This window comes from Pogona vitticeps, chromosome 9 (assembly GCF_051106095.1).
Source record: "Pogona vitticeps strain Pit_001003342236 chromosome 9, PviZW2.1, whole genome shotgun sequence".
Classification (NCBI taxonomy): Eukaryota; Metazoa; Chordata; class Lepidosauria; order Squamata; family Agamidae; genus Pogona; species Pogona vitticeps.
The window spans coordinates 21,513,972-21,537,616 of NC_135791.1; the positions used below are offsets into that span (position 1 = coordinate 21,513,972).

At 44.8% G+C, this 23,645-nt stretch overlaps 2 protein-coding genes across 4 annotated transcripts in view; one reads left to right on the forward strand and one right to left on the reverse strand.

Moving 5' to 3' along the window:
* The first annotated feature begins 3,125 nt into the window (after positions 1–3,125).
* Positions 3,126–10,052, forward strand: LOC110089622 (chemerin-like receptor 1). Its single transcript, XM_020812804.3, has 2 exons — positions 3,126–3,462; positions 8,373–10,052. The coding sequence occupies exon 2, from the start codon at positions 8,381–8,383 to the stop codon at positions 9,431–9,433; it is 1,053 nt and encodes a 350-aa protein (XP_020668463.3). The 5' UTR covers positions 3,126–3,462; positions 8,373–8,380; the 3' UTR covers positions 9,434–10,052.
* Positions 10,053–16,106: 6,054 nt separating this feature from the next.
* The window catches only part of PHLDB3 (pleckstrin homology like domain family B member 3), a 38,934-nt gene continuing 31,395 nt past the window's right edge, over positions 16,107–23,645 (reverse strand). For all 3 annotated transcript variants that reach the window (XM_020812808.3, XM_020812807.3, XM_020812811.3), the window contains 4 exons: positions 23,431–23,487; positions 21,209–21,422; positions 19,119–19,204; positions 16,107–18,711 (listed from right to left, as the gene is read on the reverse strand). In XM_020812808.3, the coding sequence (XP_020668467.3) occupies positions 18,577–18,711; positions 19,119–19,204; positions 21,209–21,422; positions 23,431–23,487 (492 nt within the window). In that variant the 3' untranslated portion in view covers positions 16,107–18,576. The remainder of the gene's footprint in view (positions 18,712–19,118; positions 19,205–21,208; positions 21,423–23,430; positions 23,488–23,645) is intronic.

Consider the following 23,645-nt stretch of genomic DNA (forward strand, 5'->3'; position numbering starts at 1 on the left):
TACTGCTGCTGCTGCTGTTGCTGGTGCTGCTACTAAATAATCACATATGCATTGCACAAAGAGGGCAGACATTTGCTTATCATTTATTTATCTGTGGCAATTGCATGTATAGGGACAGACTGAGAAATTATTACTGGTCAAGTTGTGCAGATTTGTGGGTTCTGGACTACAGCTCCCATAATTCCCTAGGCGCCACAGCCACTGTTGAAACAGAGCTACATCTCCCCATCATGGCAGCAAGTATGATCAACTCCTAGCTTGTATACCTCCTTTGTACCTGATTTTCAGAATCCCATCTGCTTAATTTCCTTAGGGATCTTTATACAGTGGTGCCTCACTTGACGATTGCCCCGCATTACGACGAATCCGCTTTAAGGCACACAATGAAGAATGAATGCGGTGCCATCTCAGCTAGTGAGTATTCAAAGCTCTGATTTGAACCATTACTCTGACACCAGTTGACACAGGCAAGAGAATTCAAGCCTGGTATGTTGTTATAACCACCGGGAACAGCCACCTATTCTAGCTCCAACCCAGAACAGACACAGCCTGCTTCAGTATCTGGTACCAAGGCCATGAACATATCAAGGGAGAGACCAACCGAGTCCCAAAGTCTCTTTCCTTCCATACCATTGGCTCTAGGTCAGGCTGTTACTTCATCAGTCCCATTATTCTCCACCACAACAGGCTGTTCAGCACATTACTGGGAGTGCATCAGGGGGAAATGGTCACTGATCATGGAGGAATGATCAGCGCAGAGAAAACCATGCAGTCCACAAGCAGTTCACTGCATGGGCACAAATTATGACACGGGGAGGGGTTTTAAAATAGCTTTCCTGAAGCAGCCTCTTTTTTGGGGAAGTAGCTCATAAACCGCAGTCCATCAGTAACACAGAGTGTGGGATTCAGCGAAGAAGCATGTTGTTGTTTTGACTGGGATCTTGGCATGTTGGTCCTCCCTCTGCTTGGGCTTGGCATGAATACGGAATTAGGCCTAGCCCAGTCTCATGCCCTCTTTCCTATACAGCACCCGCAACCAGTCTCCTGCCCTTTCAGCTTATAATGCTATAGCACTTATAGACTCCAGACTATTCATTTAACACCTGCGGCCACCACCTGATATTAAATTAATTTTGTTGTTGTTGTTGGTTGAATTATATGTTTTATATTGTTTATTGTTGTACATTACCTAGAGTAACCATTGGTCAGATGGAAGGCTTAGATGGAGGGAGGGAGGGAGGGAGGGAGGGAGGGAGGGAGGTATGGATGGATGGATGGATGGATGGATGGATGGATGGATGGATGGATGGATGGATAGATAGATAGATGGATGGATGGATAGATAGATAGATAGATAGATAGATAGATAGATAGATAGATAGATAGATAGATAGATAGATAGATAGATAGATAGATAGATAGATAGATTGATAGATAGATAGATAGATAGATAGATAGATAGATAGATAGATAGATAGATAGATAGATAGATAGATAGATAGATAGATAGATAGATAGATAGATAGATAGCACTTTAACATCTTGATGTTGCTCAACTCATTTGTCTTTTTCCTTGTGACTTTATTGTTTTGTTTTCAGATGTGTAAATTATACTGAGGGCACAGCCAACTGGCTGATGTATTCATTCATGCATGCATGTGTTCAATTTCTACACTCAGCACCCTCCCGCAGCATCATAAATGTGATTTATTCTCGAAGGCTTTCACAGCCGGGATCTGATGGTTGTTGTGGGTTTTTCGGGCTCTTTGGCCGTGTTCTCAAGGTTGTTCTTCCTGATGTTTCGCCAGTTTCTGTGGCCGGCATCTTCAGAGGACTGGAGTAGGAACTCAGTCCATGCTCTGTTGCTGTTTATTGGATAGTTGAGTATTTAGAGCTGTGGGAACAACTTTTGTCCTTTTCAGGAGATAGAGTGATTGTGGTGATCAGCATGTTTTTGTTGTGGATGTATTGTTGCTATCTGTACCATCCTACCTGCACCATCAATCACAGTGACAGATAATCTCTCTCTCTCCCTCTTATCACAACAGGAGGGCCTGGCGTGCTCTGGTCCATGGGGTAATTGAAGTGTCAGACACAAATAAACGACTAAACAACAAAAGAATCCAGGCATCCCTAAAGGTGTAGTGGTTCCCAACCTTGAGTACTTAGATGTTCTTGGACTACAATTCCCAGATATCCTGTCCAATGCAGCTAGTAGTAAAGGCTTCTGGGAGTTTGAGTCCAAGAACATCTGGAGACCTAATGTTGGGAACCACTGCTGTAAGGGATGGTTTGGACATCCTCTATAATTCTTCATTGTGTTTTCTGAAGAAGTGGTACTATTTGGTGAGGTGCCTGCTGGATATCCCTAACAGGACAGAAGATCCATAATCAAATGTTGGGAGGCAGCAAAATTTCCATCCCTCTGACTTTCTCGCTGGCTCACAAGTACGATCTACTGTAATTGCAAGACTGGCCCAGTTCTGCTCAAAGGTAAGAGAAAGGTGTGTAATCCATTACAGGCGGATGCAGCACTCACTGTGCTGAGCATAGTTGTGAGTGTCGTTGCTGTAATCAGTTCTGGATTAGTCCTAATTACATGCTGCCAAGTCAGTTCCAATTTATGGCAATCCTTTCCAGGGTTGTCAAGGTATACTCAGAAATTTGTTTTCTCTCCTCTTGTTCTTGGGGGTGTTTTCCAAGACCATGCTCTTTGCCAATGACACTCCAGGTTAGCTCTTTCCCCACAAGGCAGAGGAGGAAATCAAACTCCTCATTCCCAGACATCACAGCCAGGTTTGAAAGCTTACTGACCTCTCTTTGCCTCTCAACCTACTTAAATCAATTGCACAGAATCACAGCAATTAGGCCAAGAGTGTCCGATCTGAATAATTTAATCAAGCTGCAAGATTCTGCTTCTACTTGTCCCAGAAATCCAGTGGTTTGTAGGCTGCCGTGCATTCCTGGCCCTGCCCATGATCTGCCCCGCGTGTGTCATTTGGAGATATATTTTCTTGTGCACAGAAAAAGTGTCTCACTCCCAGAAGGACTTTTTCCTGAAGACTTGCATCTGGGGAAATCATTGGGTCCCATGAGTCATTGCACCCTGTTCCAAGACTGTGATATTTTTTATTAAGGACCTTTTCTCCAGAAACTTGAGTTTAAAGAACTTTGTGCCTCATAAATGCTTACAACGGGGGGGGGGGGGACATCCCATCCTTTTAGGGAAGGATCCTGAACCCCCACGGGTGCCTCTTGCTTGTTCCTGTCTGCCACACAAAAATGAAATAACCATCTCACCAAGTTCCTCTTTTCATCAGGAGCTAATCTTCATTTTTGGCTCAGGACCAAAATCTCAGCCAAGCGGAGAAGGCGGACAGCCAACCCAGTAAACTGTCAGTTCCCTTGGAAAGGACGTGGGTGAAGGACAAGAGACCTGACTTCTGCCACTTCTTCTGACAGGTAATTACGGAACCTTTCATCCCCTTGGGTGTTGTTATCCGAAGGGTCCTGAGGATGATCTATCTGCCTCTGAATCTTTTCCTAGATCTTTTGCAAAAGAAGGGAAATGTGATTTGATTTCTTTTGTGGAACTGATTGTCCCAGTATTGTTTCATATATTGTGTGTGTGTGTGTGTGTGTGTGTGTGTGTGTGTGTGTGTGTGTGTGTGTGTGTGTGTGTGTGTGTGTGTTAATTACTTGCAATTGTGTCTTTTTTTGGTGGGGGTGGCGTGCTACATCCCATGTGTTTTGATTGTGTTGTCTAAAGTTGAGAGTAAGTCGTGATTTTTCCTCTGGGTATCCAATAGCATTTGTGTAACTTCAGAGGGAAATTGGAACTCAGTGAGTTATCCACAAAGAAACCCATGTTCCACAGTTTTCATCATCAAACACTTCCTGCCCATCACGTTGCAAAGCAGGGTGTATAGAAAACTAGCCAGGCGAACTGAAGCATTCAGTGTTTTGTACTCCAAATTTTTCCAGGTTCTGCTGGAGAGACACAGTTTGCGACAGCAGCTTTATGTTCCCCATTGTCCTCAAAATGAAGGCACTTTGAGAACAGAGCAAGAGAGTGGTAGAGAGAAAAGAGAAATAAATACCTCTTTGTGTTTTGATGCCCTGAAAGGTTTAGTTTTGGCATGGGTAGCAGCAACAGTCATCCTAGGATGGATCAATAAGACAGGACAACAGCCACTGGAAAAGGGAATAACACTGGGAAAAGCTGGAGCTAGCAGGGAAAGGGAAAAACCAAAGATGAAATGGATTGACTTAATATTTATTTATTTATTTATTTATTTATTTATTTATTTATTTATTTATTTATTTATTTATTGGACTTATATACCGCCCCATAGCGCTACAAGCACTCTCCGGGCGGTTTACAATTTTTAATTATACAGGCTACACATTAATAAAGGACTTTGCAAGAGCTGAGCCAGGCGATTGAGGACAGCACACTCCAGAGGTAATTCATTCATAAGGTCAGCATAAGCCTCAGGTAAATTCATGGCACATTAACAAAAAGAGCAACAGTAATAGTTTTGTGGCAATCAATCAATCAATCAATCAATCAATCAATCAATCAATCAAGGAAGGAAGGAAGGAAGGAAGGAAGGAAGGAAGGAAGGAAGGAAGGAAGGAAGGAAGGAAGGAAGGAAGGAAGGAAGGAAGGAAGGAAGGAAGGAAGGAAGGAAGGAAGGAAGGAAGGAAAAACCCAGGGAGAGCAAATTGAAAACCATCTATTGATGAACAAAATCCACTCTTAAAATATCCCTTAGAAATGACAATCCAATCTTTGCTTAAATGCCACATGCAAAAGAGATATCGCCATCTTGTTTGTGTTCCATTTTCAAACAGCTTATATGCCAAAAAGGGACGTGGTAGCGCTGTGGGCTAAACCGCAGAAGCCTGTGCTGCATGTTCAGAAGACCAGCAGTCGTAAGATCGAATCCATGCAATGGAGTGAGCTCCCATCGCTTTGTCCCAGCTCCTCGCCAACCTAGCCCACACATTTTAAAGACTAATCTCTAAGGCAGGAGATAGGAATCCTCATGATGACACATGAAGCAGATAAAAGCTAAACAATGGTAGATTTCTGGGAGCCTAAAATATAAACCCAAAGAGGAAGCTTTCCGTCGCATCTCTGCGTGATCTGCTGGTTTGAGCCTGCCTTGATTACCGTCTTGAAGCTACATTACTCTTCTGCCCTGATTCAGAGTTGGCTGTAGTTGATGGCATTCAGTCATTTTCTCTGCACAGAAGCCCCCAAATTATCTTTGATTTGAGGCTTCCTCTTGGCAAGTCTGCATACTATTCTGGGTCGCCTCCTTTTACTCAGGAAGCTTAACCGGAGATACACCTCACAGAGGAAAGATGGGCTTTCTGAACTGGGCTTTCTAAAGGGAACAATGGTGTGGGGTTTTGTGGAGACCATGCCCTAGCAAAGAAGGCTGAAGGATCTAGGTATGGTTGAGCGGAAGAAGTCAAGACCGTAGGACAGTCTGGTAGAAGTCTTAAATTCAGTTATTGGAAGCAACGTTCCCTGGAGATACAGCTAACTGGTTTTCCGTTCGTGAAACAAGGGTTCTAGGATACAAGCAAGGGAATTTCAACAAACATAAAGAATGTTTTTGGCATATAAAAAGGTAAAGGTTCCCCTTGACATTTTTTAGTCCAGCCATGTCCAACTCTAGGGGGTGGTGCTCATCCCCGTTTTTCAAGCCGTAGAGCCAGCGCTTGTCCGAAGACAGTTTACGTTGTCACATGGCCAGTGTGACTAGGGAGCGCCATTTGACCTTCCCACCGAGGTGGTTCCTATTTATCTACTCGCATTTACATGCTTTCGAACTGCTAGGTTGGCGAGGAGCTGGGACAAAGCGATGGGAGCTCACTCCATTGCATGGATTCGATCTTACGACTGCTGGTCTTCTGAACATGCAGCACAGGCTTCTGCGGTTTAGCCCACAGCGCTACCACGTCCCTTTTTGGCATATAAGCTGTTTGAAAATGGAACACAAACAAGATGGCGATATCTCTTTTGCATGTGGCATTTAAGCAAAGATTGGATTGTCATTTCTAAGGGATATTTTAAGAGTGGATTTTGTTCATCAATAGATGGTTTTCAATTTGCTCTCCCTGGGTTTTTCCTTCCTTCCTTCCTTCCTTCCTTCCTTCCTTCCTTCCTTCCTTCCTTCCTTCCTTCCTTCCTTCCTTCCTTCCTTCCTTCCTTGATTGATTGATTGATTGATTGATTGATTGATTGATTGATTGATTGATTGATTGATTGATTGATTGCCACAAAACTATTACTGTTGCTCTTTTTGTTAATGTGCCATGAATTTACCTGAGGCTTATGCTGACCTTATGAATGAATTACCTCTGGAGTGTGCTGTCCTCAATCGCCTGGCTCAGCTCTTGCAAAGTCCTTTATTAATGTGTAGCCTGTATAATTAAAAATTGTAAACCGCCCGGAGAGTGCTTGTAGCGCTATGGGGCAGTATATAAGTCCAATAAATAAATAAATAAATATAAATAAATAAATGCGAGTAGATAAATAGGAACCACCTCGGTGGGAAGGTCAAATGGCGCTCCCTAGTCACACTGGCCATGTGACAACGTAAACTGTCTTCGGACAAGCGCTGGCTCTACGGCTTGAAAAACGGGGATGAGCACCACCCCCTAGAGTTGGACATGGCTGGACTAAAAAATGTCAAGGGGAACCTTTACCTTTTTATATGCCAAAAACATTCTTTATGTTTGTTGAAATTCCCTTGCTTGTATCCTAGAACCCTTGTTTCACGAACGGAAAACCAGTTAGCTGTATCTCCAGGGAACGTTGCTTCCAATAACTGAATTTAAGACTTCTACCAGACTGTCCTACGGTCTTGACTTCTTCCGCTCAACCATACCTAGATCCTTCAGCCTTCTTTGCTAGGGCATGGTCTCCACAAAACCCCACACCATTGTTCCCTTTAGAAAGCCCAGTTCAGAAAGCCCATCTTTCCTCTGTGAGGTGTATCTCCGGTTAAGCTTCCTGAGTAAAAGGAGGCGACCCAGAATAGTATCTCATGCAGACTTGCCAAGAGGAAGCCTCAAATCAAAGATAATTTGGGGGCTTCTGTGCAGAGAAAATGACTGAATGCCATCAACTACAGCCAACTCTGAATCAGGGCAGAAGAGTAATGTAGCTTCAAGACGGTAATCAAGGCAGGCTCAAACCAGCAGATCACGCAGAGATGCGACGGAAAGCTTCCTCTTTGGGTTTATATTTTAGGCTCCCAGAAATCTACCATTGTTTAGCTTTTATCTGCTTCATGTGTCATCATGAGGATTCCTATCTCCTGCCTTAGAGATTAGTCTTTAAAATGTGTGGGCTGGTCTTGAATACAAAGTCAGCCTTAAAACCACCAGGGTCCTCCCTGGAAGGATTGGCCACTCATCTTACAAACCTCTGCTTATGGCGAGACTGTGGGCATGACATGACAAAGGAGGCAAATGAGGGGAGGAAATCTGTTCCCCCCCCCTCCCTTCTCTGGTCTTTGGGATGCTGGTGTTCAGCACATTGAGAGGCAAATCCTCCCAGAAAAGACTGATCTAACTACAGTGGTGCCTCGCTTTATGATTGCCCCACATTATGATGAAACCGCATTACGACGATCTTTTTGCGATCGCAATTGCAATCGCAAAACGATGGTCTAAATGGGTTTTTTTCGCTTTGCGAAGATTGGTTCCCTGCTTCGGAAGGTAATGTCCAGAAGAGAACCTGGGACTTTTGTATCTTGGGTCTTCTTCTTTCTTGACTTGCTACCCCCCCTCCCCAGAGCCAACAGGAAGGATACAGAAGTGGTGGATGAAAGGGTACTATTGGGTGTTGGGCTCATGACTACGAGGGATGGGCTCTAATCCAAATTCTGAACAGTTTGGAAATAAACAAAGGATCACCAATCCAGGTTGAAGACAGGGAGAATTATTCATTATTGGACCATCTCAGGGAAATCTTTGCTTATCTAGTTCTTGAAGGAGAGAACGGGAAGTGTAATCTTTTTAGCACCTATGAGATAGTGTGCTATTTTCTGTCTATATCCACGAAAGCAATTGCAATTCTAGGTGCCCAGTGTGGTGTTGTGGATCAAGTGACAGACTGTGAGTCTGGAGAACTGGGTTCAAATTCCTCTTTGGCCATGGAAACCCTCTGGAGTGGGAGTGGAACTGGTAAAACCGCCCCTTAAATATCTCACTTGCCTCGGGTCTTGCTAGGGCCTCTGTAAGTCAATAAGACACGAAAAACAAAACAACAGCCACCACAACAAAACAACAACAATGCAAGGTTCTCAATCTGAGAACAGCGATCTCATGTCTTATTTCTTTCTCAGGTTCCATCATGGAAGCTAACATCACCACGGTGTGGCCTACCAACGTCTCCTTGTTGATCTCTTCTAAAATGGAAATCAAAGTAAGCGACATCATGGATATCATTCAGGTCTTCTTCTACAGCGTGGTTTTCCTCATCGGGTCCTTCGGCAACGGGATTGTGATCTGGATCACGGCCCGCCAGGCATCACGCACAGTCAACTGCGTCTGGTTCTTCCACCTTGCCATGGCCGACTTCCTGTTCTCCGTGACCCGTATCGTGCCTCTGATAAAAAACGCGCTATATGATGGATGGCCTTTTGGGTCCTTCCTCTGTAAAGCCAACAGCTTCCTCAAATACCTTAACATGTTCTGCAGCGTCTTTCTCTTGGCTGATATCAGTTTGGACCGAGCAGCTTCTGTAGCCTTTCCAGTTTGGTCCAAAACACGCCGAGGACCCCGCTTAGCCTGGATGGCTGCCGTTGGGGCCTGGTCTGCAGCTACGGCCACCAGCCTCCCGTTCTACGTCTATCGTACCACAGCAATTGAGAAGGACAACCGGACCAAGTGCTCTCTCTCGCTGGGCGACGACAAGGTGGCCCAGCTTGCCTTGTACCTGCTGAGGTTCATCTGTGGCTTCTTGGCTCCATTCACCATCATTGTGATCTGCTACGGGGTCATCGCCCTGAAGTTGACCAGACGGCAAGCCACCTTGCGCTCCAAGAGGCCCTTCAAGGTCATACTGGCCATCGTGATCACATTCTTCCTCTGCTGGGCACCGTACCACCTCTTCCTCCTCCTCAAATTGGCAGGAGTGAAGAACAAAGCCGTTTCTGTTGGGCTTCCTCTCAGTTCCTCCCTGGCCTACCTCAACAGCTGTGCCAATCCCATCCTTTACTTCTTCATGGGACTGGATTTCCGTAAGAAGATAGGGCGCCTCAACTTGACGGGGGCATTCAGGAAAGTTCTGCTCGAAGAAAGTGGGTACTATTCTAGAAAGCCCACCAAGTTCAGAAAGGAAGCTGCTTCTTCAACGGATGGGCTGGAATTGCCTAAATCTATGGAGATTGATCAGGTGATCTGAACAAACTCCATAAACTCTTGTTGCTGGATTGTGAGAAACACATGTAGTGGGCTCTAAAACAGTCTGTTCAATCATTATTTTGTTTACTCATGAGATTTTGGGCTATCTATTTCTCCCCGGTCTCCCACAGTTTAGGTGGGATTAAAATATAGGGTGGTGTTTTTTTTTCTTGACGTTTTGGAAGGACGTCATTGTAAGGAGAAGAAATGGAAGTGATATGTCTTCCCATTCAGCCTGAAAAGTTATGTGGAGTGATCACAAGATTAACTCTGAAAATGGAATAAAGACATGAAGAAAATAGTTTATGGAGTTCAGTGTCTCAGAGACACAAAACCAAAAATGGCAAATATCAACACAATGTTGTATTTTTCTCATTTCTCGGAAGTATGGAATAGTTCAGGGACAAAACTATCTGGATTTGGTTGCCTTTGACTTAGACCGGTAGTACCTAATCTTGGGTAACTCAGGTGTTCTTGGACTGCAACTCCCAGAAACCATGGCCAGAAAGTGAAGGCTTCTGGGAAATGCAGTCCAAGAATGCCTGGGTTACCCAAGGTTGAGAACCAGTGACTTAAGACGATGAGATACCAGAGGTGGCTTCATAATATATACCAAAATTTTCCCTCTCTCTCTCTCTCTCTCTCTCTCTCTCTCTCACACACACACACACACACACACACACCCTTAAACACACACACACCCTTAAACTCATTCTCTACATTTTGATGGATGTTCCCTTCAAAAATATAGCCCATTTCCACAGTGATGCTATTATGCAATTACTGTACTGTATAAATGCTGGACATTTTGATCTCCTCCACCCTCTTTAATGGCAAATTCAGCACAATCATTTTCATCTGTCTCTTGATCATGCTGTGAAGGGGACCCTTGGCTTTCAGCCCTTGGACTATCCTGGATTGAAGGTAAATGCTTAGCTTTCCTGGGCTCATGTGGACTCTCTGCAATTTTAGCTAATACAGTACATGGCTTGCTACCTAGCCTTCTAATAATATTTGCTGAGAAGACACAGCTTGGAGATGGGAAACAGTTATTTTCCGGAATACAGATGACAGAATTTCATAGCTTATGCAGCCATTGCTTATGGGATTCTTGGAACTGGTGTGAAAAAGCAAAAGGAAAGGAAAATAAAATGTGCAAGCAACACTAATGATGATTTGGTTGTCTGGGCCAAAGGAGATGGTTCTGTTCTATATCATGGACATTTTTAGCATGTATGCATTGCTGAAACAGCGACGTTGACGTTGGCTCAGGCATGTCGTGAGAATGGCTGATGGTTGGATTCCAAAAGATCTCCTGTATGGAGAATTAGTGCAGGGAAAGCACCCCAGAGGGAGACCACAGCTGCGATACATGGAGATCTTCAAGCAGGATCTGAAGGCCTTAGGAATGGACCTCAACAGATGGGAAACCCTGACATCTGAGTGTTCAGCCTGGAGGCAGGCGTTGCATCACGGCCTCTCCCAATTTGAAGAGACCCTTGTCCAGCAGGCTGAGGCAAAGAGGCAGTCCCGAAAGCAGCAAAATCAGGGAGCTGGAGAGGAGACAGATTGTATTTGTCATCAGTTTGGAAGGGATGGTCACTCTCGAATTGGCCTTTTCAGCCACACTAGACGTTGTTCCAAGACCTCTATTCAGAGCACATTACCATAGTCTCTCAAGACTGAAGAATGCCTAATCTAATATCATGGACAGAAGCCACTTGGATAGACAATTGAATAGACCCATGTATGGCAGTTTTTGGACTGCTGCACTCAGAATTCCCCAGGCAGCATGGAGTAACAGTCCAGAAACACAAATATCCACACTTCTACTTGAAATATACTTCAACATGGATATTGAGATTGAGTCCTTTACTGGGCCTGATGGGGTCAGATCAGTTTGAAGAAGAACAGAAGGGAGCTTTTCAAGAGGAATAATGAAGAGGAGATAAAACTGGTGTCCTCAACAGCTGTCATTTGAAATAATTCTCTCCTCCTGCCTAATGGAGGGGCAAGGTCTTGATTTTAGCTTTGGCATGCCTTACAACAGTGGTCCCCAACCTCGGGCCTCCAGATGTTCTTGAACTTCAACTCCCAGAAATCCTGACCAGCAGAGGTGGTGGTGAAGGCTGCTGGGAGTTGTAGTCTAAGAACATCTGGAGGTCCAAGGTTGGGGACCACTGCATTACAAGGCCTATTCAGTTGCTGATGATCCTGGCTACTGCATGTGCAGTGCTAATATGCTGCCTATAAATATGGGAGGTGCCCCAGACATGTGGCCTGAAACCAGATCGGAAGCTCTTCCAGTTGGCACCCTCTTCTTCAAGACTTTTATCTGACACCTTGTTTGGTGAACATCTGTTTTCTGCAATTTTTTTCATAGTCTTACATGGCACAGCTATAAGTAAATGTGAAGGTCCGTTGCTTTGAAGGGTTTCTTGTTCTTATTCTTATCCTAAATCTAATTAAGATGGTTGCAAAATAAAATGCATTAAATAAAATTACAGTCATAAAACGAGCCTCTTCATGCAACCATTGTTCAGTGTTCCACAGAAGAGACACACCTCTCCGCTAGGATTAAGCGATGGCTTTTTCTCAGTGTTTCCAGTCATTCAAAACAAGTTATTCATCCAGTTTTGCAGCCTGAAAGGAGACCACAGACTTTACTCATGATTGCAGGCAGCTTAGTTTCTGTTTCCTCATGACTGGCGGTATCTCAAGTCCCAAAACAATGGGTTGCTCGAGAGAAACAACCACACCAGAAATAAGAGAAATGGAAAAGTATGGATGGGTTTTCCTTAAGATGAAAAAAATCAGACTATCACTTTGAATTCTTTTTGTATTGTCCACTTCCTATATGAATCTTAAGACAATGTAGAAGGTCCCCCATAGCCATTTTATCCTCACAGCAAACCAGTGAAGTATACTAAGCTGAGAGGCTGATAGTTCCAAGGTTACTTGTTAACTTTCATGGTTTGAGTGAGGATTCGAACTCAAATCTTCCCAGTCCTAGTGTAAAACTCTAATAACCACACGCACACTCTTATTCCCTCTGATTAACATATTTTTCTTCAAGCAGCATAATCAGAGAACATGCATGCTTCAGGAATTAGACTTCGAAAGTAAGCCCTTGTTTCCTTTCCATTGACCAATCAGATGCTTTTCATCTCTTGAGGGAGCACTATTTTGAGGTACACACTAAGCATATTATATAGGTTGCCTCGAAAACTGATCACTTCTGTGGTGAGAGGTGTACAGTCGCTCTCCTAGTAGACTATAGCTAGAAACAGATAGCTCTGTCTGGTTTGCTTTTTCGCACATTCAGATTTTGGTAAATTCTAATGAAAAATGAATAGAAGCAAAATTCTGGCCCATTAGAAGAGGACAAATCTGTGTTCTGTTACAGATGTTTATAAATCATTATTTTAAAGAAGTGAAAGAAAATTCCTATCAGATGAATGTTATATTTGTTGTTGTTGTTCCTTTACAAATAGCTCTTAATGTGTGGTTTGAAAAAAGAGGGATCAATAATGAACTGCCAGATAGCTCCATGATGGTTTCCACAGAGGTTGTGAGTTCGATTCCTGACTGGGCTCCCTTGACAAGGGCTGAACTTGATGATCCATAAGATCCCTTCCAGCTCGGCAGTTCTTAGATTATAAAAGATACATGATTGTTTTTTAAACAGAAAGAAAAGAGAAAGGAGAGGATTTTTTAAAAAAAAAATTGTTGTGCCTTGTTGCTTTTAAATATATTTTAATAATGATTTTATTTACTGTCGTTGATATATGTTTATTTCTTTGAAAATATTTGTAAACTTACTGTTTTCAGCTTTGAAATGTTGTCTTATAATGATGTAAGCTGCCTTGGGTCCTTTTTAAGGAGAAAGGCGAGGTAACAAAATGTTTTTTTGTAAATAAATAAAAGGAGACGGTAGGGTGCAGTTGCATGCTGAGGAAAAATTTGGAAGTTTCATTGAAATATGTTTTGACTGCCACCATTACCCCCAGAATTAGGGGGGAAAGGGTTAATAAGCAAAGGAAATCAGAGGAGAAAATATTATGCGGGAAGCTACTGGGAATAGAAAAGTAACAGAAAGGGAGGGAGACATAAACCTGGTTCCAGTTTCACTGCTCAAAAATCTCACAGAGTCTTACAGAGTTGCTGAGGAAGGGTGATTTGGACATTGGGTAGAGCTCTGCGTCCGAGACTGGAAATGTCGTATTTTTGGACTACAACTTCCAGAATCCCCCTGTCAACAGGTAGAAGAAAATATGAGCAAGCTCGTGATGGCTAGAGAGTTACCGTATTTTTCGCACCATAAGACGTACTTTTTCCCCACAAAACACGGGGGTGGGAAGTCTGTGCGTCTTATGGAGCGAAGAAAACAGATTATATTTTCCTGTTTTCTTCTCCTAAAAAATTGGTGCGTCTTATGGAAAGGTGCGTCTTATGGCGCGAAAAATACAGTATATGAAGACTAGTAAGGCTCTGTTTCAAATCCTTACTCAAGTTGTAAAACATACCTGGAAACTTTGGACCAATTCACCTCTCTTAAGGTGCAAGAATATGTCTCTGGAAACCAAGACCAAGCTCAGCCACACACTTGTATTTCCATCACCATGTATGTGTGTGAAAGCTGGACAGTTAACAAAGCTGACGGGGGGGATTGGTTGGTTTGAAATGTCGTGCTGGAGGAGAGCTTCGTGGATAACTTCGACAGCCAGAAAGTTGAAGAAGTGGTCCTAGGTCAAATCCAGGCTGAACTGTCTCTGGAGGCAAAAATGTTGAAGCCGAAGTTTGGGAACATTATGAGAAGGCAGGATTCTCTGGAAAAGACAATAAGGCTGGGAAAGGAGGAAGGCAGCAGGAAAAGAGGAAGATCAGATACGAGATGGACTGACTCCCAAAGCCATAAGCTTGTCTGGAGATCGCTCATACATCGGGTTGCCATAAATCAGAGGTGACCTGACAGCACATACATAACAACAAGAAGATGGTGCAATCAATCGGGGAAACAGCTCATATTTTTGGACCACTTATGCCACAGTCCAGTGTGAGCTATTTCCCAGTGACCACACAACATACAGGAGATTGCAAACCACTTTTGTGGTTGTTTAGTCATGTCCAACTCTTCGTGACCCCGTGGATCAGAGCATGCCAGGCCCTCCTGTCTTCCACGGCCTCCCGGAGTTGGGTCAAATTCATGTTGGTCGCTTTGATGACACTGTCCAGCCACCTTGTCCTCTGTCATCCTCTTCTCCTCTTGCCTTCACACTTTCCCAACATCAGGGTCTTTTCCAGGGAGTCTTCTCTTCTCATGAGATGGCCAAAGTACTGGAGCCTCAGCTTCAGGATCTGTCCTTCCAGTGAGCACTCAGGGTTGATTTCCTTCAGAATGGATGGGTTTGTTCTCCTTGCAGTCCAGGAGACTCTCAAGAATCTCCTCCAGCACCACAATTCAAAAGCATCAATTCTTCGGCAGTCAGCCTTCTTAATGGTCCAGCTCTCACTTCCATACATCGCTACTGGGAAAACCATAGCTTTGACTATGCGGACTTTCATTGGCAAGGTGATGTCTCTGCTTTTTAAGATGCTGTCAAGGTTTCTCATCGCTTTCCTCCCAAGAAGCAGGCGTCTTTTAATTTCGTGGCTGCTGTCACCATCTGCAGTGATCATGGAGCCCAAGAAGGTAAAATCTGTCACTGCCTCCATATCTTCCCCTTCTCTTTTCAAGGAGGTGATGGGACCATGTGGTAATGATCTTAAGTTTTTTTGATGTCGAGCTTCAGACCGTTTTTTGCACTCTCCTCTTTCACCCTCATTGAGACTATTTATGCCCTAGCCGGACCTTTTTGATCCTGTGGCCAAGCTAGTCTTTTGTGGGGCTGTGCTGGAGTGATTCCTGCATGGATGGAAAGGTGACTTTAAGGGAGATCACTCCCAGTAAAACAACCCTTTCCAATGAGATGAGAACTGCCAGATAGCTCAGTGGTTGAGGTCTCCAGTCCCCACTGGGCCTCCATGACTGGGGCTAAACCCGATGATCCATTGGGTCCCTTTGTGGTGTGCAGTTCTAAAATGATGATGATGAGGTCAGACATGATCCTTTCTAAGTCTAGTGTGGTTCGGTGGGTTGTGGTGAGGGAGGAACGGCTACAAGGGACCTTCCATGCCACCCAGTGGTTCTTAAGGGAAGGACAGGCTATAAATAGAACCTTATATCAATGATATAATAAGTAGGAGGATGGAAAACAGGGCAGAGATCTACCGGTCAGCAATAAGCAAGAGTCTCTCCTGAAGTGAGTGCCTTGATAGGATCTCCAGAATGCTGATCCATGATGATTATGCTAGACGGAAGTGTGTTGCCCTGGGAACAACCAGAAATTAAACTTTGTGGGCCCCACCACGGATTCCCGTCAGCATCTGGTGTGGTTCCAAGCAGCTGTAGAAAAACATGAGTCAACCGCAAGTTAGCATGCAGAGTTGGAAGGAGGAGGGACAACTTAAATGCGTTACATTCACCCTAGAGAGACAGAAGGGCACGGTTGTGGGTCAGCCTAGAAAGTTTGGTCAGCGTTCACAATTCCATGTTTGGAGTGAGAAGGATTACCAGCAGGAAAGGAATTTAAAACATTTTCTTTTAAACAGGAATAAACTCGGTGACACTCCAATCTCTCTTCACTTAAAAGGTTTATACAATAAATAGTCTACAGTTTTATACATGGTTACCCTTTAAAACAGTGTCCCCAGGTATTCAAAATAAAATTTAAAAAAGAACCGAAACACACAATAAATATATGAACCTATAGGGTGGACGTGGTGGCGCTGCGGGCTAAACCACTGAAGCCTCTGTGCTGCAAAGTCGGAAGACCAGCAGTCGTAAGATCGAATCCATGCGACGGATTGAGCTCCCATCGGTCATCCCAGCTCCTGCCAACCTAGCAGTTCGAAAGCATGTAAAAATGTGAGTAGATAAATCAGTACCACCATGGTGGGAAGGTCACGGTGTTCCGTGTCTAGTCGCGCTGGCCACGTGACCACGGAAACTGTCTGGCTCTGTGGCTTGGAGATGGGGATGAGCACCGTGCCCTAGAGTAGGACACGACTGGACTAAACATCAAGGGGAACCTTTACCTTTACCTTATAGTGGAATCCAATGAAAAATTACACCAGCCTGTCCATCAGTATAAATTTCAGCAGCAGAGTGTCACAAATTAAGAAGTCAGCATAGGCAGTTACTACCATTTATTTATTACATTTATAACCCACTTATCCACTAAACAGTGGCTCCTAACCTTGGGTCTCCAGATGTTCTTGGACTACAACTCCCAGAAGCCTTCACTGCTAGCTCTGCTGGCCAGGATTTCTGGGAGTCGTGGTCTAAAACCATCCAGGGACCCAAGGTTGGGAACCAACGATCGCATTCAATAGCATTCACATCTTTCAGCAAGGTTTCAAGTCCCAAGGCTGGATTCCCAATCTCCAAGCTCAAGTCTCTATGAAAAACAAGTTTTCCCCCCAGAAAAAAGGGAGGACTGGGTGGGTTCCGATTCACAAGTTGCATCTGCGTCATTGGGGGGGGAGAACAAGTTGAGTTTTAGTGCAACTGAAGTTCAACCTAACAGCGAGTCCCTCTACTCACGTCCCCATCCCTGATAACATTCAAGACAGCTTGTAAACTTCCTAAAATAATAAAAACCACATTTCGCTTTGGAAAAAAAAAATCATAAAATCTGTTTTTAAAAATTTTTATGTTGAATCACAGGACTCATGCGCTTCTGCCAACTTCTTAACTTGTGGTCATTTCTTGCTGAGATTTACACTAATGGATTTAAGGCCAACAGGCATTAGCAACAGAGCTGTGAATGACTAACGTATCTTGCTATGCTGGTTACTGGAGCTTGGTCGTTCCATGTTAAGAATGAATTTCATAATCTAGGAAAAAATGAATGTCAAGGCACTACGGCCAATGGGCAAGTTGGAAATCAGGTCTATGACCAAGTGTTATCTAGCCGGGCTTGTTCATGTCACAAATTCTTTCAGCTGGCAAGACTCTATGGCAGCGTTTCCCAACCTTTTCCCAGCCATGACCTCCTTTTATAACAGCCAAGTAACACTGAGAAACACCCCCCCCCCGCAAGCCCTCCACTTCCCCACCCATTGTTTTTTTATTGGTAGATTTGGCACGTCTATCATTCAGGACCATCACTGCAGGTCTGACTTTTCCAGTAGCGGGTAGTTCTACGACCCACCCTCCAGAGTGAACCACCTTATGCTACCCAGACAATAACTACAGCTGGTGCCCCCAACAGATCCTCTCTAATGACAGCCCAAAGTATCGGACTTTATCGGCTTGGGTAGCATTTAAGGAAACACGAAAGGAAGAGTTGAATGAGAAGGTGGCGGAGTTAGTGGGGCAGACGGTCCATTTTTGAGGAACACTGGCTTTTCTTCCTTAAGTTGGTTTATAAGGCTCGAGCCCTATGCCCTCTCCTCCAGAGTAGCACAGTTTGGTTTCACCTAAGCCTTGCACCCTGCCATGTTGTTGGGTTTTTTTTTACGGTCAAGACCACTAAGACACCCCCCACCCCCCGAAAACACTCTGCAGCCCTTTTGGGGTTCACAACCTACAAGTAGGGATCCTGTGCTCAATGGCCGTTGACTAACAACTTATCCTTAAGATTCATACAAAGTCATCCCCAAACATCTGCCTTTCTTTGGTGCACGCAGTACTGTCCAAGAAACGAAGATTCCAGAGAAGCTGGTTTTAAATTCCTTCGGACTGAAGTCATATTCTTCACAAGTGGCCTGAATTCACGCCAAGAATCTCCCATCAGCCAAGACATCCTCCCAGGTTTTCCAAGTGGAGGAGATCAAGGAGCAGTCCCAGCGAGCACCTCTGGATGTACGGATCAGTCCTCTTTGCGCCTTAAATCCCAGCCTGCTTCTCTAAATTTGGAATGAGACACACAACCTTCTGACCGAACATAAATAAATGTCGCCTTCCTCGTTGGCTATCTTACTGGCAGGCTCCACCCCAGGGGAGGAGTGAGAAGTGACCCACACGTGCTCCTTTGGGGAGACACACTAGGGCCACAGTCTAGAGTTGACAGTTGTGTTGCCCATCGCAACATATGCTTCTCAGTAGCGAGCGTTTTCCTCTGCTGCTGTGACAATAGCGTCCATCCAGATGCGCATTGCCTCTGGGCTGGGCGCCACCATGCAGAAAAGACGGTCGTAGGTCTTGACACAAAACGTCATCTTAGGACTGGGGCTCTGACAAGGAGGAAGGAAGAAGGAAAAACAAGATAAATAATGATACAACCATAGAAGCATAGATTTGAACTGTTGGAAGAGACCCACAAGGATCATCATCCTCGCCTCTTTGAAGGGATAAGGTGCTCTCAACTTCTAACTGCAAAGATGGTATGTCGTTTGTTCCTGCCCAGAGCATGGGTTTTGTCTGCCACTACTTACAACATCTAGAATTTGTTTATTTATTTATTTATTAAATTTATATCCCGCTCATTTGGACCACGTCTACTCTGGGCGGCTTTACAAGATCTTGAAGATGCTGGACCCCTATCCATGTGGGATAAACAGTCCCTAAATCCAGACAGCCTCCTAGCCCCAATCTGTTGCTCAAGATGATTGTAAAACAGTGATTTTATATGACTTCCTACCTTGAACGCACTGCGGAGATGGTCATAGTAAACCTCTTCTATGGCCTGGAAATAAATCACACCTTTAAGCTTAGTCTCCTCTTTGTCTGGAATGAAAAAAAAAGGTTCAGAGGAATAAAGCCCAATAGGACCCCATATCTGCAGGATCAGTATCCACTGATTCACTTTTCTTTTAATACTGTATTTTAAATATATATGTTTAAAAATCCTAGAAATACGTATTTCTAAAGATGACGTTGCTAGAACTGGCCACTAGTGGGAGGCAGAGGCCATGCTATGTATATAATTCACTATTAAAATAGCCTTTGCTGTAATCTGCATTTTTCAGTATCCATGGGGTAGCTTGGAACCGATCCCCCCAAATACGGGAGGTCCTGCTTTACCTTGAAAGGAGTGAGGAAAAATAGAAGATGGTATCCGTACACTTCTTTACTGCACAGGTCTGCACCCTGTGCAAGGCCACACACATCTCCTGCTTGGTCTCCTCTATGGGGCCATCCACAATAGTGTTGTTACTCCTTTACACATTAATTCCAACCTAATAACTTCCAACATACAGAATGTAAGACAGTGCCTCAAACTGATCCAGCTGGCAGCAGATTGCCAGGGTCTCATGCAGTGGTCTTTCTCCTTAGGGATCGGAAAACGTCTTGGATAAATTCTTCATTCTCCTTAGTTCCAGCCATCTTGACATGACGAGACGCCTTGATAAAGAACTCTTGAGCCCTGCAGGACTTCTGACACCAGGGTCTCCTCGATTTTACCACGTGCCTTTGCACCAACTTCGTGGTCTTTCCATGTGAGAAGGAAAATGTTCACAGAAATGAAGGGGTGCCTGATGGATTTGACCGTAAAGCCACAGACACACAGTTCAGAGGCTCCTGACCCTATAAATCCATACCACCAAGGAGCCAGCTATTGTGGTTTTTGCACAATGGCACACGAGATGCGAAAATGGTTATCCTCAATGTAAGAGCTCTCTTCAAGAGCAGAAGGAAATCATCTCCTTCCTGCAACAAAAAGAACTTTGCAGTGTCTTGCTTTCATCCACGAGGGCAAGATCGGTGGGGTTCTAGATCCCTCTTTCCCCAGCTGCTGTAACTGGAAATGCCAGTGAGCGTTTAGGCATGCTGAACATCTGCTCTTAGGGAGACCCCAAGAAGCAAATGCATTGGAAACAACAGTCATCACCTGTAAGCAACTAGAGGCCCTCCGTATGCTGATGGACTGCATTAGCCCTCATTGTTGCCTGTGGTGGTCCGGCTGATGGGAGTTGTAGTCCATCCACATTTGGAGGGCTGTGAGTGGCCCCTCCCAGTCCAGTGTAGCAAATCTTTAAAGGGAAACCTCAGCTCACCGCAATCCAAAGTCAACATCCCCCACCCTCTTTCTTAAAGTCGTGCATCTCTTTCAACTCACCCTCTCCGATGCAAATATGCAAATACAGTGGTGCATCGCTTAACAATGATAATCCATTCCAGGAAAATCGCCATTAAGCAAAAACATCGTAAAGCAAAATTAAAAACCGCATTGAAATGCATTGAAACCCGTTCAATGCGATCCAGTGGAGTAAAAACTCACCATCCAGCGAAGATCCTCCATACGGCGGCCATTTTCGCTGCCTGTATAGCAAGGAATCTGTCCCTAAGCACAGCGGGGAACCATTTTAAGCACCTGGTGGCCATTTTGAAACCCCAGCGATCAGCTGTTTTTGATCGTCATAAAGCGAAAATCAGTTCCCGAAGCAGGGAACCGATCACCGCTAAGCGAAATTCTCCCATTTAGACCATCATTTTGCGATCGCAATTGCGATCACAAAAAGATCATCGTAAAGTGGATTTGTCGTAATGGGGGGCAATCGTTAAGCAAGGCACCACTGTACTGTAAAATAAATGTGCAAGGAAGATAAATACATAGCATTCACTGATCTCCCAATACTCCCATTTAAGGGGCGTTTGGGAATTTTGGCATGCAGTACACAGCAAGGTGCTTTTTTCCTTGGTGAAGAAGTTTGTTAGTTTCTGACGGTGGAAAGTGGGAAGCCCTTTACAGGGGAGAGGCTCAGTCTGCGGTCTCTCTCCCTTTCTCACCTGTGTAGTAGGCCAAGACCCGTTTCAGACGATCAAAGGTGAACCAGCGCTTCTTCCAGGTCTTGATCCTTCCACCCATCTTGACCAGATAGCCTTTGCAGGACTTGCTGGTCACCCGTACGTGCGGGCAGGTATCCACGCTGTGTCCCGATGCCTCCAGGTGTTTGCGTAGGTCAAACATGATGGATTTTGCTTCCGGGCTCTCCACCGGATTCTGCAGGGAAAAAGCCACAATGTTGTGGTTCTATGCCCCCAAGTTGGAACCCACTTATAGTAGCAACCTTGATAAAGTTCTCAAGGTAAGCGAGATATTCAAGGAATGGTACACCAGTTCCAGACCCCCAATGAGCTTCCATGGCTGAGTGGGGATTCAAACCCAGGCCTCTGAGTCCTAATCTTTCACTGTATCCACTACACCACACTGGGTATCTGGAAGGACAATATGGCTAGGTATAATCAGGGCTGGGCAACTGCGGGCATCCAGAGACTTTTGATCTACAATTCCTAGTAGTCCATCGCTCCCATAGCTACTGGCAAAGGAAAACTTCTACAGTACATGAACATCTGTGAGGTCAAAGTTGCCCAGCTGAAGTATCAATTCAGAAGTGTGCTTTTACGGAGGTGGGCTTTCTATTCTAGGGGCTACCACCCTGGGGAGCTCTCAGTTCTAGACCCCAATCACTATTGGGAGTCATGCCATACATAAAATTCTCACTCACGGGGGCATCATTGGGCACGCATGGCTGGTCTCCCACTTTCCATGCTATGGAATCTTCGGAAAGGACCCCTTTGTCAAGTGGAGTGCTTTCCCTTCCATGTGGATATCCGAGCAGAGACACTTTACAGGACACCCAAGATGGATGCTGTTGATGCCACTTGCTTTGTATGGCTGATGCCCAAGCAGAGTCCTCCTGACTGTATATCAGTGGAGTAGATCAGTGAAGGGCAAAGTCTAATCTGTCGGATGCATGCACCTCCTCCGGTTCCCCCAGAGTCCCCCATGTTATAGATACGTACTGTATTTATATAACAATCACAGGAAGAGATAACTATGCAGAGACAGATCCAGATGCTGTGTATATACAGTGGTGCCTCGCTTAATGGGCGCCCCGTTTAACGACGAATCCGCATAGCGACAAATTTTTGTGATCACTTTTGGGATCGTATTGCGATGGTTTAGATAGGAAAAAATCGCTTTGCAATGATCGGTACCCTGTTTCGCATACCGATCATCACATAGCGATGATTTTCCAACAGCTGATTGGCGGTTCCAAAATGGCCGCCGGGTAAACAAAATGGCCGCCCGCTGTGTTTTTGCCCAGATTCCTTGCTTACCGGGCAGTGAAAATTGCCGTTGTATGGAGGATTTTCACTTAAAGGTGAGTTTTAAGCCCACAGGAACACATTGAAGGGGTTTTGATGCATTCCTATGGGCTTTTTTAAACCGCATAGTGACGAAGTCGCTTTGCAGTGATTTTTGCTGCACGGATTATCATTGCTATGCGGGGCACCACTGTACGTAGGTTTGTGTATACACACAATTTATGTACACACAGTGGGTAAATACAGAAGTATCCAGATACATACAGAAAGACATATGAATCAATCATCATCATCATCTTAGAATGGCAGAACTGGAAGGGAGCCCCTGGATCATCAAGTCTATTCCCTCTCAAAGAGGCACACTAGGGGAATCGAACTCCAAGCCTCTGGATCTTCAGCCAGCAGCCGAAACCACTGAGCTATCCAGCAGTCACCAAAGCACATTTTAAATCTAGGCAGTGGAGCACCATTTCAGATGTTTACAAGCTACCATTCCTATCCTATCCCATAACAGAGCTTAGATGATGTCCTTCCTGTTCCTGCTCTCAGGTCGAACGGACTTATAGCAATCCTAACAGGGTTTTCAAGGTAAGTGAGATATTTAAGGAGCAGTATCCCCAATTCCACTCCTCCGGTCAGTTTTCATGAGGCTGAGTGGGGATTTGAACCCTGTTCTCCAGAATCCTTGGTCAGTCACCAAGCTGCTAGTGGCCATAGGGGTTTGTAGGTCCCCTGGGGTTTGTAGTCCAAAAATAATGTTTTCAAACTCTGCCCTCTCTGTTCCCATGTTGGTGGAGACTGATCAGGACCGGAGTCCCTCCGGCAGGCCTCAGCCTCCCCCCCCCCCCCAGCCCTGTTCTGAATCCTGATTCTGGATTAAAATCAAGAGGTCCTTTTACCTTGTTTGATGAGGGCAACTCCATCTGCTTTGCTTCTTCGGCAGCTTTCTTGGCCTCCTGCAACAACAGAAGATTCATCACAGCCTGCAATGGCGGGTGTGGGTAGGAGCCGGGAAGGTCCCGTCAGCCATGGACACAATACTGTGGATCCCCCTCCCCCAGAGAAAACCCACACAACCCTCAAACTCTCTGGGACCAAGAATGCTTAGGTCTAC

Coding starts and splice junctions, on each gene's coding strand:
- LOC110089622 (XM_020812804.3), top strand. CDS start 8,381: ATGGAAGCTAACATCACCACGGTGTGGCCTACCAACGTCTCCTTGTTG.